This window comes from Macrobrachium nipponense, chromosome 44 (genome assembly GCF_015104395.2).
Source record: "Macrobrachium nipponense isolate FS-2020 chromosome 44, ASM1510439v2, whole genome shotgun sequence".
In the NCBI taxonomy this organism is placed as follows: domain Eukaryota; kingdom Metazoa; phylum Arthropoda; class Malacostraca; order Decapoda; family Palaemonidae; genus Macrobrachium; species Macrobrachium nipponense.
In genome coordinates, this window is record NC_087221.1 from 9,146,272 (window position 1) to 9,163,692 (window position 17,421).

General features: G+C 37.9%; 1 protein-coding gene across 1 annotated transcript in view; it reads left to right on the forward strand.

Moving 5' to 3' along the window:
- Nucleotides 1-3,223: 3,223 nt before the first annotated feature.
- LOC135204021 (dachshund homolog 2-like) overlaps nt 3,224-17,421 on the forward strand; it is a 99,551-nt gene continuing 85,353 nt past the window's right edge. The window contains 1 exon segment of the mRNA XM_064233956.1: nt 3,224-3,974. Within this exon segment, the coding sequence (XP_064090026.1) occupies nt 3,328-3,974 (647 nt within the window). The 5' untranslated portion in view covers nt 3,224-3,327.

Below are 17,421 nucleotides of genomic sequence, written 5' to 3' on the forward strand. Positions count from 1 at the left end.
GTCACTCAGAATATCTTCCTGCTATACAATTTCTATTGGATGTCCATCCTCTCAATGCAGGAGCTTGAGAACAATGTACCTAATTATGCTTAACAATACTCCAGCAATAAGTGAGGAAATGAGACACTGGCTTATGGGTTCAGCGTAAGTAGTATACGAATGGATTTTATTGTTTTGCGGCAATGTCCTTCAACTTGAATGGTTAGTCCATATTATGCAGCTTTAAGCAAAACTATTTAGTTGAAGTCTAAGATCTGGTGCAAGAAACAAATCGTAAGGTATCTGTTGATCGCAGCAAAGAAACGATCGCGTTGTATTCTTTGCTTTTTGTAACTCCATGTTCACAGTTGGTGGAGAACCCTGATGATGATTAAAATAGCCTTGTGCTTAATAGGAGACAAAGATTTCGTAACTTCATACAACCAGTCATGAGAAAAAACTTAGGCTGCCAGAAAAAGATATAAACAATCTATTTTTGATCCAGATGTATCTCCACTGGCCGGGAGAGCAAAGGCCGTCCACTTTCATGAATGAAATTACAGGTTAAGATAAAAACTACCGTGACGTCACACAGTAACTAGACAGGTTGGGAAGTAAACATGAGTCGATGGAGCCGACCTTGCTTGACCGGTGAATCAGTTGAACGACTACCTGCCATTTCAATAAAGTAATAATAATGATGAAGATTATACACCTCTCTCGGCTAAATGCAAATAAAAAAATCAGATGCGAATGGAAAAAATAACAGAATCTAAATTATAATAATCTTAGAATGAAATTGTTGTAAAGCATACAAAAAAAAAAAATGTTTGAAATGACAATCAATACAAAGTTCATAAGCCATATGTCTTAAGAACGTACTTATTGAATTATCACATTAAAATTACCTGATTTCACAAAGAAAAAAAAGAAAAGAAAATCGATTAACAAATAAAACAAAACAATGCGTTTCCTTAGAATGAGTAAATAAGGTTTATAGATTCCTAGTTTCATAGGCCTTTCTTCTCAACCCCGCCCAAAATAAGCATCATTATTTTCCTTCAGCCATCACATTTGCCACGTTGTCGCCCTTCAGAAAAAGTATATCCCATACAGACAGAGGTCATTTACATTTTGAGCTGAATGACCTCTTATAAGAACGATGGTTATGTCCGTTGTTTGAATCAGGATTTATCCTTATTACCTGAAGAACAGGTCATAGATTGCTCTGCAAGTTTAGAGGCGCGGAGATACATAGCTAATCATGAATACACTTGCTTACCGAAATTAGCATACACATTCATTTCATGTCCCTGGAGTGTATATTGATTTTTACATTTTTTTTATTTTTATTTTCTTCAGCATATAGTAATATATATGTTAAACAGAGGTATTACTCAATTAATAACGAATGTCAAATATAAAGTATATTTACTTATCAGTCGATCTGTCTGTCCCTCTATTTCTCCCCATATATATATATATATATATATATATATATATATATATATATATATATATATATATATTGGAAATGTTCGTGGAGGTAGGTTTGACTCCTAACTGTAGCTGTTATGACTTAAACCATAGACAGATGGTCTCTCGTTTGTCACTTTTACATAAGTTGTATTTTAACAGAGATTTTTCACATTCATGATTGATCCCCTTTATCCGCCGAGAGGAGCCAAATTCGCTGAACAGCAGCACCAATATGCAGTGAATGTTTAGCCTCGCTGTCGAACTTTTCAGTTCCAGAGGTCCTTATTCCTCACTCAGTCGAACCCTGGAACTGCCTCCCAGAAGATGAGCAATTGGAACTTGAGATGCTCAAGCGAAGAAGGAATGCATTATAACCCTGATACTATTCTCCCTGCATTTTAATACATTTTCATCTATTTATGACTTTTTCTCTTATTCTTCCTAATGAACACCATATTCTTTAGAAGCTTGAATTCCAAGTCAATGGTCCCTGTGGGCTTAATCCATATGAATAGGTTTCATCTTTTGAATAAATGATTATATATATATATACATATAGGTAAATACGTATGTGTTACGGGATATCACTAATTTTGAGCATGTTACTTTATATTTTCAAATATTAAGTCACAAGTACCAATGAACTTACTTTATATACGTACCCTAGAATAAAACAGTGATAAGAGCTCTCACTGTAACTTTTTCAGATATTGGGGTAACAGTAGACTTAACCAATTAGCAGTGATTGTCATATGCTCATTTTCCCTTTCTGGTGAACTCATTTATTGAAAATAACAAATGTCAAACGGTCAGGAGCCAAAGACATACACACAAAATTTTATATATATATATATATTTATATATGTACGTGTACGTTTCCTCAGAAATGACGCATTATACTAGTCTTCAAATCCTTAATGGCATCAGCCTGAAAGGGTATATAACACGTTCTTTAATGTCAAAATAAGTGGGTTACCTGTCTTTATATATAATTTAAACAACCTTGACCATGAAACACAAACAGAAATATGGTAACGGCTATTTTCACAATCCTATTTATTAATTCATTTGTTTTTACGGTCTTATACAGTTAATAGGGCAGTAAATTATAACCCCATTTATTTGTTTAATGGTCAAATAAAATGGTATTACTTTTAATTTTGAGCCCAATTACAAGTATTCTCATTATCCAGGTAATTGTTGATGCCGCTCTAAGCTTTCTTGAATAATAGAAACATCGTGTTCTGGATTAAAAAAAAATGAGTGCTGGGCCATATTCATCGATGATTAATTTTCCATAATCACATCTACACGTGTGAGTTTAGTATAAACACTATTGCGATAAATATACGTATAGCCTACCCGTGTCAAGAAACTAAATTTTAACATTCAGGTTCTTCTACGGTCGATCTACATGTATACACAGGGTGGACTTTAATCATTTGTGCAGTTGAATAAAACCGTCGTCGTCGTCGATTCTAGCCTAGAAAACACATCCAGCTTCGGCGGCGATCGGAGAAGAAACAGCTTTCGACGGTTTCCTACCCTGCCGCCTGCTGGCTACCGACTGAAGGGAGATGCTCCTCCCCTCGGTGCGCGCAGGAAAGCCCCGCCCACACGCCCGCCCTTCCACCAATGAGATTTGAAGCCCCGCCACTCTAGCACCCCAACAACCAATCATAATGGCACTCGCAACGCAAATAATTGAGTGAGCCAGCTATCAGTTGATTGTTTGATTTTTGTAACTATTCGATTTGAAATCCGATCCAATAGCAGTTGTAGAGTTGTAGTTTGTATCTGAGGGCGTATGAGTGTGTGTGTCTTGGTGGTGGGGTGCGGACGTGTATTATACGACTGAACAGAGACACTATGAGTACAGAGGCCCTAATGGAGCCCTCAGCTGCTGCCCAAGGCGGACCTCGACCTGTAGCCTCGACACCGCCACACAAAAGTCCCTCTCCTCCGTCATCGACTTCCCTGGCGTCGCACCTACTGGCGGCTGTGTCGCAAGTCCAGAGCCTCACGTCGCAGTTGCCGCCGTCGGTACCCCTTCCCACGTCGTCGCCGTCGGGACTAGGACCCTACAGACATGGCATGCTCGGGGGCGGCATCCCTCATCAATTTCACCTGGGCTCCGACCCTCCCATGTCCTCGCTCTTGGCCGGACTGAAAGACTTCCCCAGACAGTACCATTCTCCACCGCCAGTGCCCTCTTCGGAGAGCCACGAGTGCAAGATCGTGGACTACCGGGGCGCGAAGGTGGCCGCCTTCATCATTAACGGAGACACGATGCTCTGCCTGCCGCAGGCCTTCGAGATATTCTTGAAGCACCTGGTGGGGGGCCTGCACACCGTCTACACCAAGCTCAAGCGCTTGGGCATCGAGCCGCTCGTGTGCAATGTGGATCAAGTTCGCATCCTGAGAGGCCTAGGGGCCATTCAGCCCGGCGTCAACAGGTGCAAACTGCTGTGCGTGAAACACTTCGACATCCTGTACAAGGACTGCACGACTGCAAGGTACGTGTCACGTGACCCTTTCCTTTCCCTGAGTAGTTAATTCAGTTCATCTCATGAATAGTAGTCACTCCTTAAAAATGTCGCGATGGCCGATGAAAGTGTTGTTTAAGCCTCGGAGATGTCTATCGCCCGTCCAGCGATTGATCACTAGGCCTAGAATAGTTCTTAAATGGAATTAGATTTCAGTTGGCCGCTGAGAAGTGCTATCGGCCAAAACAGTTCAGAACTTGATTCGTCCTTATTGATTTTTGAATGGCCGAGGAAGACGGTGGAGTCGCTGTCAAGAGAGAAATAAACTTACAAGGATTACTTAGACACTGATTTCTTTTTAGCAATTGGATAAAAATTTAGCTTTATAACAACGAGTATTGGGGGAAATCCAGATCAAATGAAACATTTGTGCAAGTATTGCAAATATTGATTTTAATCATGCTCCCCTTATTTTTTATTTATTTATTTATTTTTTTGGTCACGTTGTAAATTGTAGATCATAGAATGTTTAGAGCGAGGTTGTTAAAAGTTATGTAGTATTTCATGGCTAAAGGTTTATTGCCTCGTGTTGCCTATGTAGTAGGTACCAGATTGTCTGTCTAGTTACAAATAGCACAGAGACCTATATCGATGATAATACACATAAAGTATAGTGTAATTGAAATATTGAATGTACTTGGAAATTTTGAAATACTTGTTTATTTACTGGCAACAACGCTGACCGTTTTATTTACACAATGCAGACATCTGTGCAAGTATCTACCCATTCAAGCACATATATATTTACGTACACGCTAATATATGTAGCTGTTTTTGTCCCTTGCTCATGTGTACTAATACTCAGGCGATTGATTTATACGAATAAATCTACATCACATGCTTATCACGCATAGGCCTAATGCATAATCCCTTCTCCCCCCCCCCACCCCAGACACACAAATAGTTTTACAGAGGTATCTGTGTACTCGCGTGGAATATGATAGTTTTTTACCCACTCTTATGCAGACTTTTGCCAGAGAATTTACTTTTTAATTTAAGTGGTGGTTTATGGGTTTGTCTGATGGGGAAAAAAAAAAAAAAAAAAAAACTGCTAGCTCCCATCCACATTAACCCCCCCCCCCTCCCCCACCGGCCTGAGCCACGCCACTCCCTCCCAGATATGAGCAAATAATGTCACTGCATCATAATATGTGACGTAGGCAGAGGCCTGTAGCGACAAGTGGTGAGAGGACGGGAGGGAGTCAGGGGGAAGGGGGAGGGGGTCAGGAGCAAGAAATTGGAGAAAGAATAGGTGGGGGAGGAAAGGAGTTAAGGCCAAAAGTGGATGTAGATGTGCAGGAGGAGAGAGGGAAGGTGGGAGCAAGGAAGGGGGAGATGGAGGGTCGTTATTGGGGGAGGGGAGGGGTAGGGGCAAGCCAGCGTCAACCTGAGGCTATTTCACGTCCGTTGTCCTACTTTATTGCACATTAGCCACATGCTTTTGCACAGACTTATTGTGGCCCTTTGCACAATAACAGTTTTGCACAATATTAAATAAGAACTTAAGGCAGCTCCGGAGAGAGAGAGAGAGAGAGAGCGTGTGTGTGTGTGTGTGTGTGTGTGTAAGCTAATAGGTGACGAAGACTTGGAAGATGAAAAGAGATTGTTATTGCTGACTGGGAGACCTTTGTGTCATGGGGGAGGTTAAGATCTTATTGCTGATCGTGAGAGCCCTTTTATTTGTATGGGAGGATTGGCATTGTTAGTGCTGATTGTGAAAGACCTTTTTATATGGGTGGGCGGATTAGGATTTGCCCTTGATGATTTGAGAATTGTGTGAGAATAATGATTTAGATTGTTATTTCTGTTTGCGATACTTTTTTGGGAAGGAATGAAATTGCTGATTTATTAGACGATTTTGTTTTTGGGAGGAATTTGGTTTGTTTTGTGGCATTTGTTATTAAACATTTCTTTTCTTAAATTTGATATTGAATATCTCACCATTCCCTTTCACTCTCGTCAGTATCGCTCAGTTAGTACATTCTTTCTCGTAAGTATATTGGTTTTGAGAATATTTAGAAAATAGAGAATCCAATTGCAACTTACATTTTATGAAGAATTCATATCCGGTGCGAATCGAATTAGTGTCATAACAGCCGTGACCCCTCTTCAGTACGCATTACAATGAGGGCCCAGTTGTTAATTGTCACCACTTAAATGACCACATCAGCGGGCGGTCGTCTCTCGCTCTGCTCTTTCTTTTGAGGATAGTTTAACAGCCCCTTTCAGATGCATAATACCAACCGCCGTGGCCCAAAGCTACCAAACCTATTGTAGCCTTAGAGATCACGCGCACATACACACACACTTATCTGAGCGACCTATTGTGGCATGTGAAATAATACTCCCTCTCAGTTTTAGGTCAGGAAAATGCCTTCCAATTTGTCGTGCTCTCCCGGGACATTTCAAGAGTTCTGGTTCCCTTTTTCGCCAAGAGGGATGGGGCTGTTATCTCTGTGCTTTGAGGAAAAGCCAGTTAATTACATGTGATTCAGATTTTTTTAGCGAATAAATATAAATTTGATTGTTGTGCGGGTTTTTTTTTTAGGACAGTAGTCATTTCATAGAGGTATATCAACTTCGGTATCATAAAATCTTGTTTCCTCCCTTCATTTTTTGCTTGATGACGGTACCTAACTGAGCAGGCGTTTCTGGAAACCGCTGGGGAGATAAGTCGAAGCAATTTCCAATCGGAAGACATCAGTACACTGGAGCGACGCCCGATGGACAGTCCACCCGCTAACCGATTTCGCTTGCCGTCAGAGACTTGTTCTCCGCTTCTTACTTAAAATTGACTCTTTTGAGATTTGACGTGACACCACGAATTACAAGAACAGCAACAAGGAGTTCGTAGAGATGACGATGGCGATAAGCGGTTTAGGTTTTATCCTCAGTCGGCATGAGCGGCGGCGAGGACCCGGTGTCGAAGAAAAAGGGCTCTTGTCTTTTGCAGTCAGCCTCTTCTCTCTCTCTCTCTCTCTCTCTCTCTCTCTCTCTCTCCACACACACAGTGCACTTCAACGAATTTAATCGATAATCGCTCAGTTTACCAGCGTCGAATGACTGTGGCCTTACATGTTTGTCGGGACGAAGGATCTTCCGTTGAATAATGTTTGAAGTGCGATGCAAATTTTCATTATTCGGAGTTATTTATTATTGTTGTTACCGAGTTAGAAAAAGGTTAGAATATGTTGTCATTGCAATATTCCTAGTTTGCTAAATATCTCGAAATTGGTAATCAAATGGTTAACACAATAAGCGCGTAATGCGCTTGCAATACATTTCAATTCTTACAGAATTTTTCTCTCATTTCCAGCGAGCTCAAAATAGACATTTGCGATGCAGATAGAGTTTGTGATTTTAGATATATATATATATATATATATATATATATATATATATATATATATTTATTTAGTATTTATTTGGTAATTCTATACATACACACACACACATATATATATATATATATATATATATATATATATATATATATATATTATTATATTTATTTATTTATTTATTTATTTATTTATTTATTTATTTATTTATTAGATGATTTCCCGCACAGCACAGTATTAGCCTCCAGAAATATACGAGTAGTACAGGTACATTTAAGGAATAAGTTTTCCCAGACCTGTGTAATATGACTCTCTCTCTCTCTCTCTCTCTCTCTCTCTCTCTCTCTCTCTCTCTCTCTCTCAAAATACACATCAAGGTAGCTATCAATTTGGGGCTGGTAATTTGATTCCTAGATATCTGAATTCGATATGAGGAAGATGATGCGGTATGCATCTGAAGATAGGTAGTTTCAATGAGGGTTTTTGGGAGGGGGCCCTCAAAAGGGGTTTGTGGTTGTTTTGTTTTGTGTTAGAATGGTCCCGTGAACCTTCTCGTATCGTTATCTTCTTGACTCCGTGTCTCATTAGCAAATTTGAAATGCGGAGAGTTTCCGTAATTGCCGTCACTGGATACCGGCAGTCAGCTCCGTCGTTATCCGACAGCCAGACACAGGCAAGAATAAGGGCCAATGAATGTGTGAGAGCTCTTTTGCTGCTGTCAGTGTCGTCGATTGTTCGTGTACGTGTTCGTCTGCTGTCCTTGCGATTCTTTACTATTGGTACTATAAATAAAAAAATCACATTCATTCGTTTCATTCATTTGGTTTTATGTACAGCCCTCCACAGGGATGATCCCCTCTCTGGCGGGCCCTTGTACGTTTTCTAAATAAGTTGCTTCTTCTTTTTTATAATTGTCTTTTAGAGTTTTCTCATCAGTACCGTAGCTCCTGCAGAATAGTAGAGTCTTTAGTTCTTTTTTAAACTTACTTTCTTGTATGGTCAGCACTTCGGGAGGTATTTGTTGTATAATAGTCTAGGTGAGCAGTGTTCAAATGTCAAATGACTTACAATTTGTTTTAGGTTCAAATGAACTAAAACGGACTATGCCCTTCAAAAAGTTTGTTAAGAGTACCATTTTTGAATTGTGACGGGATTACATACACACACACACACACATATATATATATATATATGCATGTGTGTGTGCATAGTATGATTTTAGTTGTTATTAATGGCGTGGCAGCAGATGGTGATGAAAACAATACAATAATACTGGGCACACTGCAAGAACTGTGACGCTCAGAGTGTGAAATAATCTTTTCTCAAAAATAGAGCTGACATTACGTCCTGGAAAATGCTGTCTTGTTTGGTCAGAGTGCCGGGCAGTTTGGTTTTGGTCATTCAGTAATCGGCAGTTAAGGTTCCTCGTATGAATGTCGTCTAGGTGAATGTGATATACCGGATTAAAGTAGGACGGCAGCCTTTTGCGAATGTTAGGACATCTTTTGTTGTGCGGGAAACGTTTAACATAAAAAATATAAATGGACGATGCTTATTATTATAATAATAATAGATTACTATTGTTATAATTTTATTAATGTTATTATTAGTATTATTATTACCATTTTGTTGTTGTTGTCATTATTATTTTGGAAGAAGTCAATTTTTTATGGCTATGTTATTGAAAACAATTAGTTATTCCTCAGCATTATATTTTTAAAATTTAATTGTCATTGCTATTTTTCCTGAAATTGCCACTGGATTTTATTAATGGCTTCATATTATTATTATTATTATTATTATTACTTGCGAAAAGGGTAGATTTTGGATAGAAAAGTTTGTTTTATTAATGGTTGATAATTATGCAATTATATTTTGTGTAAAGATTAAATGTATGAGCTTTTGGTATTTGCTAATGCGGATTTTTTAAAACATGAACTGCACAAAAAAAAGTCATGTAGAAACGTACCGGTAAATTTTAATTAAAAACACAGATAAGTTGTCTGTAATTACTGAAATCTTTGATGGAAATTGGAGTATATTAAAAGAAAAAGAAAAAAGCACGTACGATTTTCGAAAGCAAAACGATTTTGAACAAATTATGAAGGAAATAAATTTGTATGCGCTGTTGTGGTTGTCACCTGTTTTGTTTTTGAAATGATGCAAATTTTCTGTTATTCGTTGTATTTTATTTTTCTTGTGTTTTAAGATTTAGGTGAAACGTTAATATTTCGAGGCTTTAGTGTTTTTTTTTTTTTTTTTATTAACTGTTCGATTTTGCTACTCTGGTTTTGCCACTTTTGCTTGGGGTGGTTGTCAGTTAAAGTACCTGTATTTTTATTAAACGGATTTGATAATTAAGTTCTATATTTGCCAGTGGTCCCATTTATGTCACGTTTTTGGTCTCGTTATTTTTGGAGCTATTTTTGTCACTTCTGAAATTTGGGTTATTTTTGGTATATACTTCTGAGGTCTCATTATGTTTAAGGCTTTTTTGTCACTTAGGTTTCGTTAAGTATAGGGCTATTTTTGTCACTTTCCTGAGGTATCAGTTTTAAGTGTGACTATTTTTGACACTTTTCTGAGGTGTCAGTTTTAAGTGTGATTATTTACGTCACTTTTCTGAGGTCTCGTTTTTTACTGTGACTATTTTTGTCACTTTCCTGAGGTCTCTTTATATTTATGGCTATTTTTGTCACTTTTTTGGGAACTCGAGTTTTAGCGGGACCATTTCTGTCACTTTTCTGAGGTCTTGATATGTATTGGGCTATTTTTGTCACTTTTTAAAGGCTCGGTTGTTGCATTACTGTCTTCCAAGCACCGTCAAGGGATTCCATTCTTATTTATGTAAGGCCAAGCGCTGGGACCTGAGGTCATTCAGCACTGAGAGAGAAATTGACGGTGAGAAGATTTGAAAGGTGTAAGAGGATTGAAACCTTCTCTATATATATAGTTGCACTATTGAAAAATTGTTAGAGAGAGTGGAAAGTCATATGGAAGAAAGGGAATATGAATAAAGGTATAGTGAAAGAATGTGATCGTTTACTATGAAGTTCATCATCTCCGTACGATGATGCTGCGCCATTTCACCAAGAAAAACCATAATCAGTATATATCTCTGAATGACAGACAGTGAAAGAGCAAATAGTACAAGAAAACGGAAGGGCAATTTCGCATTGCTTGTGACCAGTTTTAAATGATCTCTCTCTCTCTCTCTCTCTCTCTCTCTCTCTCTCTCTCTCCTGTTCAAAATGTTATATTCTGTTACTCTGGGCAATGCGGATTTGTTGATATAGTATTATGTATTACATACACTAAATGTAATGATAACAATAATTCATAATATGTCATACCCGGTGATTTTAAAACCGTTGTATGTAATACCGCGAACGTTACTTACTACCGAGAAAAATATTTGAAATCATTTCATTTCGAAAAATATAAAAGAGAAAAAATAGATTTTTTCAAGGCAAGGCTCAGCAGCACCACCTTGTGGGATTTCGTTCTCCAGTATTATGCACATGTCATTTATCCATCTTCCGAAGCGATGCCAGTGTCTTGGGAGTACAAAGATGTCGGAACATTCGGCGCTGTTCCATCTTCCCGTCATAAGAAGCGACTGGTCGCTCGCAATGCAATACTTGTCCGTTCTATACAACTTACATCTTGCGTTGCGGCGATTAATGTAGCCGGCGATTTTGTCCTTCTGCGACTCGTAAAAATTTTGTTATTCGCTGTAATTTCTTAGGCACTAATTTTATATATGGTGACCTGATACAAGCATAGTGCGGGCGATGTAACTAACTCCATATGTTTTGTTTTTTTGTTTGAAAAGGTATATTAAAACCAAAGTCCATTTTTTGTTGTATATGTTGTTTTGTGACATTTTTATAAGAATAGCATTTTAAACCAAAATTTATTGTTTTAATAACTGCTCATGGAAGAAAATGTTTGTGTCGATATTAATATGATCAAATTTTAGTGCAGAGTAACTTTTATTCAACTCCATTTTTTATTTATTTCTGAAGTTCGTGAAGTGAGTTTGACATTATCTTTATAAGTTAAATTAAAGGAATATGGAATTAATCCGCTGTTCTTTGTAACTAATTCATTTCTTTATCTTATGTACGATGTGTCGGTGTCAAATGTCATTATATTTGATTGAAAATTTAATTCCGCGTGAATTAAATTTTACTATAAATTTTCTATAAGATTATTTGCAGTCCGAAAACAGGTTTTATAGGTAGCTCATCTCGGCATAAAAAAAATAAAAGGACTGTTTGAATTGACTCGAAATCGCGTAGTAAGTGCTCGAAAGATCGGTTGGATTTTTGTTTTCGATAGAATTATAAGAATAGCATCAAGATATACAGTATTCACGATTTGAAGTGTAAAAAGAATAGATTTGAATTGCACATAGTTATAATTCATACTCACATAGAATAGATTCAATGATGATTTATGCCAGTTTAGCTTCCTAACTTTTGGACCTTTCATTAAGACCACAGAGAGAGTTTTCAGAGTAATCAGCGATAGATGTTTGACACACACACACGCACACACATATGTAATTATATATTTGTTTATTTATTTATTTATGTACGTACATACATACTGTACGTATTTGAAATTTTAGACTGTATTAAGACTATTCGCAGAAAATTGCAGGGAAATGATAATAATAATAATAAAAATAATAATAAAAATAATTTTAAAAAATGGAGAATGGATCAAAATATTTTTTAGCATGCACCAGTCACATACATGTACGATTCAGAGGTAAAATTTATTTAGAGGTGAATATAAAATGAATAGGGCCACTGTTTTAGGTCCAATAAGGGAGTCAGGAAAAAAATACGGCCACAAGGAAGTTACATATATATATATATATATATATATATATATATATATATATATATATATATATATATATATATATATATAATGTATCTATATATATATATATATATATATATATATATATATATATATATATATATATATAGTTTTTTCTTTCTTCCCGTCTGGGAATGTGCACGTACGTTTGCGTGAGTATAGGATATAATCACTCGGTTATGTGAGCACCAAATCGATACTTGATTCAAATAGTGACAATTTTCATTACTGCTGGTACAGTCGTAGGTGAATTTGTAGTTTATGCAAGGTTTCGGAATAAAATTCTCAAGGATGTTTAAATAATAAACATGACAGTAATCAATGCTGTAGTGTTAGTAATGATATGGAAATAATAATAATGCTCTTTTTACAGCATCGTTTTACCAACGACTAAACTCCTTGATGATGATGTCCCAATATGGTACTGTAGTCCTTACGGTAGATATCTGTCTCAATGGAGAAGATGACGCCGATGGAGAGAGAGAGAGAGAGAGAGAGAGAGAGAGAGACGAGAGAGAGAGAGGAGAAGAAGAGAGAAAGAGGATAATGGCAAATAGATTGTGTATAAGGGTTGGTATTTGGTGGCACTTTTTTAAAGTGTTAAGTTCCGTGCAGCGGTAACTGCAGAGGCCTCGGCAGAGACTTCTGTAACGGGGCCTAATGAATTAGACCGGTAATGAGATGGTAATGCCTATTAACAAGGACGAAGAGCTCTCTCTCTCTCTCTCTCTCTCTCTCTCTCTCTCTCTCTCTCTATATATATAATATATATATATTATATGTGTGTGGTATTATATATATATATATATATATGTGGTATGTGTGTATATATATAATATATATATATATGATAAAAAGGACATAAAGAGCGCTATTTATTTACACATTACAACCATATATTATTTCGGACACCAAACCTTTATTTATACATAGCATCACGTTTTATATACTTCGTGATCAAGTTATTCATATATATATATATATATATATATATATATATATATATTATATATATATATATGTAAGTGTAGATATAATATATATGTAACTGTAATAACCACAGTGGCCTTTTAACTTCTTGAATTGTTTGTGACAATGGGACCTGGGTTCGTTTCCTGGTACCGGACATCACAATTTCTTAAGAAATTTTTGAACTTGGATCACCAGGCTTTGTTATGACAAGCGTATCCAAAAAAGAACAAAGAATGCAAGAAGTTAAGAGGGCATTGTGACTATTACAGTTTCTTATATCATGGTAAAAAAAGTGACCAGTAGATTCTGCATATACCACCTATATATATATATATATATATATTCTGTGTAGATAGATATATATGTATATATATATCTGTGTATATAGACATATACACACATTATATATATATATAATATATATATATTATATATATATATATATAAATAAAAATATATATACTGACAAGTGGTAGCAAATGTATTGATAAGAATGTTAGTGAATACCGCTTTGTTTATACTTGTGTAAAGAGGAACTTGGTGTTTGAACTAACTTGGACGGAGTGATAGTAGAATAAATAGATATATAGACAGTGCAGAGGTGACCAGTAAAGGTCTGTATAACTTGTCTCTGGAGCTTCCTTGAGTCGAAAGAATGACGCTAGCACACTGTCTAAATCAATCAAACCAGCCCCCGAAATGGGCTGCTGTAACTGATCGCTACTGAGTCACAGAAAAAAATGAAAAAAGAAGAAAAAGGAAGAAAAAAAAAAAAAAGCAGCACGGGTCGATATCAGCCCAGAGTATATGATGTGCAGCAGCTACTTAATATGTTTTTGTCCCGTCATTCGTTCCTTGCGTTTCTTCAAAACCCCTCATCGCAATCACCCCTTTTTTTCCCCTCTCTGTTCGAAGTGGTATGTTATCTTACCATCCATATGTCTCTCTCGACCCCCTTTCTACTTTCCCCTTGCTCCGCATTACTCCCCCCTTACTCGTCACTCCGTTTCCCCTTCCCCTCAGTCCGTTTTATTCTGTCCCTCTCATCCTTCTCCTCCTCCTCGTGGTGAGAGCGATAGATCCACGCGTATCTTTCCCTTACCGCCGTTCCTCCTCCTCCTCTTTCCTTCTGACGCGTTTTGGGTGTGGAGTGTAAATAGGAGGAAAAAGGGGGTGGGGGAGGGTGAGGGAAGACTGTACCCTTCTAGGTATGTGTGGATTTTTCCCCCGCTGCCCCCCACAATTCCTTTTCTCCCCCCAATCCCTTTTCTTTAATCTGGAAGGAAAAATGCTCACGAATATTCTTTCGGTAACCGATAATACCCCCCCCCCCCCCCATTACTCTCTCCTTGTTGCGCGTGCGTGCTTTTAATGATGCTGTGTAACTTTGAAACTCATACGGTTACATCCTTGATTCGTTACCTAATAAATATTATTCTGCTTTTTCCGGAGCTAATCTTTTGTATTAAAAATGGCATCCATCTATCAGTCCATATATACATACGCGCTTACGTAGAAAACGAAGATTTAGTCTCACAGTATGCCAATACCATATGCCTCTATTATTATTATTATTATTATTATTATTATTATTATTATTAGCTTAGTTGTGGTATTCGTAAGTACAGTGAAGAAAACGTCAACGCTCAGTAACGCTTTTTAAAGGGTTACCATCTCGGTCTGTGTTGTCTAAGATTTCTTTGTTCAGGCATCATTTGGTTGTAGAATAGTTCATGGGTAACTGAAACCCTTGTAATTAATCTTTGTTCTTACTTTCACTCATTTTATTTTCTTCAAAGGAAGCGTTGCTCGTTATAATAACAATACTGGTAGGGTTTGTTTCAACTCGATTTTGTGTGATGCAAAATAGTTATAAGGTAGCAATTAAACAACATTAATGATTGGAATTCAGTTCCAATTTGCTTTTTTTGCATTATTTATTATTTTCTTTTGTTTTCATCGAAAGTGGTGTACATAATAATAATAATAATAATAATAATAATAATAATGCTTTAATTCAACTGTAAGCCGTATACGATTTTATAGGGTGGCCCCCACTCCGTCACTTCAGCATATTCTCTATCGTATTCTGCTCACTTAGGACAGTCTTAGTCCTTTAAGATCCCTCCCCCACCCCACCCCAAGAGCCCCCGACCCTGCATCAATAGCGATGGAGAAATGATTGAGAGCCTTATTGAGTATCTGCCTTTCCCTCAACATATTTCCAGCGAACGGAATCTTTCGTCTACATTCCATGGCAAGATTCCGGAGTCACGCAACTCTGGCTTTTATTGCAGACTCCCATTCCCTATTTCGAGCATTCCACACACACACACACACACACACACACACACACACACACACACACACAATGGGCGTGCTCCTTCATATAGACTACTACTACATTCCACTCAGCGGAGAGAGAGAGAGAGAGAGAGAGAGAAACAACATCTTTCAGAGAAATGATTTGGTAAGCCTTCTTATCTTTGCCGCTTCCTCCGTTCCCCTCTCCCCGTATCTCCAGGTCCTTCGTGTTGTTTGGGTACCTGTGAACATATCTTGTGTTTATGTAGTGTTATAATTACAGGGTTGGGCCAGCTGATTACGATCTTTGTTTTTTCTTTCCTTTAGTGACGTAGAAAGAACAACTGTTTTGGATGAAGATCAAGATGGGGATTAAATTTGTTTTCAGAGTTTGTGGTGGGAATTTGTTTTTCGACAAAATAAATGATAGGTATCTTTTGAAGGGAGATAGAAGTCATGGAACGTTCTTTTTTACAATCGTTTTTACAATAACTTCCTTAAGAGATTCAAGTGTGTTGCTCTGATTGAGTAAACTGTAGAAAAAACATTGCAATAAATAAAATATAACAAAAGAAACATAATACATAAAAACCTACTGTATAATATTAAACCTTTAATATATGATAAACAAAGTAAATAAATAATACTGACTAAGAAAAAGACATTGTATGTGAGAAACAGTAAGTAAAGGTGAGACATGAAAGGATGCCAGCATTCAGAGAACAGCGGGGAAAATCCCCTTTCCTTCCAGCAGGCGAAGCCGTAGGCCTCTGGAGTCTTAACCCCTCTAGAATTGCTCACATCGGAATGGCAGTAACGTATCCCCCAGCCCACACATTCCGACTGAGCCAATAGCACCAATGACATCTCTTAAAGCCGAGAGAGAGAGTACAACTGGAACCGAAATGATTCTGGCCGCGCGCGCACCATGTGAATTGGACTTCCAGATTCCAGGCGGCATTCCCATTTCATTCACAGAAACTATTCCCGAGTGAGTGAGGGGGATCAGCAGGGTGTTGGGTTGAGGGGGTGAAGCCGGCAAGGAGGAGAGGCTTATCACCCCCCTAGGCTATGCGCAACAAGTTCGAGGACGAACGGTTCTTTTAGAATTGTTCGGACTGGAAATGTCATTGCCGAGTTCACCAATATTGTGCACAGTAGCTACTGTTACAGCAGTCCGAGTAGCTCTGGCTGCAATGTGGCCTGCTGTTACTCAATAACTGGTAACCCCAAAAGTGCTCCGGCCATGGGGACACTCGTCAACCCCAGTGCTAACAGCACTGAAGAATTGTGACAACACCAATTCTCTGATGAGACGAACTTCTCACTCCCTCTTTCATCTATCTCCATCCCCACCCCCACCCCCACCAGCCCATCCCCCCCTTTTCTCTTACTGGGTCGTCTCGAATTCCAGACACCACATTAACAAGTCGAAAAGGAATGGGAAACGGGGAAATGATTTGGTCTGGAATTCTACGGCTGGATTGAGGCACAGGAGGGGAAAGCCGAGTAGAGAAAGGAAAGAGAGAGAGAAAAGGGATAAACTGAGTCATAGAGGGTTGGACCCTTTCATGTGCTTATTTGTATAATTGGATTGTTTCTCTCATTGCATTTAGCCTCCGCGTTTCATTTGTTCTTTCCTTTCAAAGGGACAAAAGCTTTCACTAGATGGCGGCGTCCTTTTAACAAACGCTGCCGATTGGTTGACATTGTTAGAATATCGGTCTTCGGCCTTTCTGCCTCTGAACTGTTATAGGCAGATGCAGTACTCTTCTTTTGCTTTATTTAGGTCAGCGTGTTTTCTACTTACTTGCCTATGAAAGCTATTTTGAGAATCATGCAGTTGTTACTTCCAGTTTATACTACTGGCGATTTTTTTTTTTTTTTTTTTTTTGTGATTACCC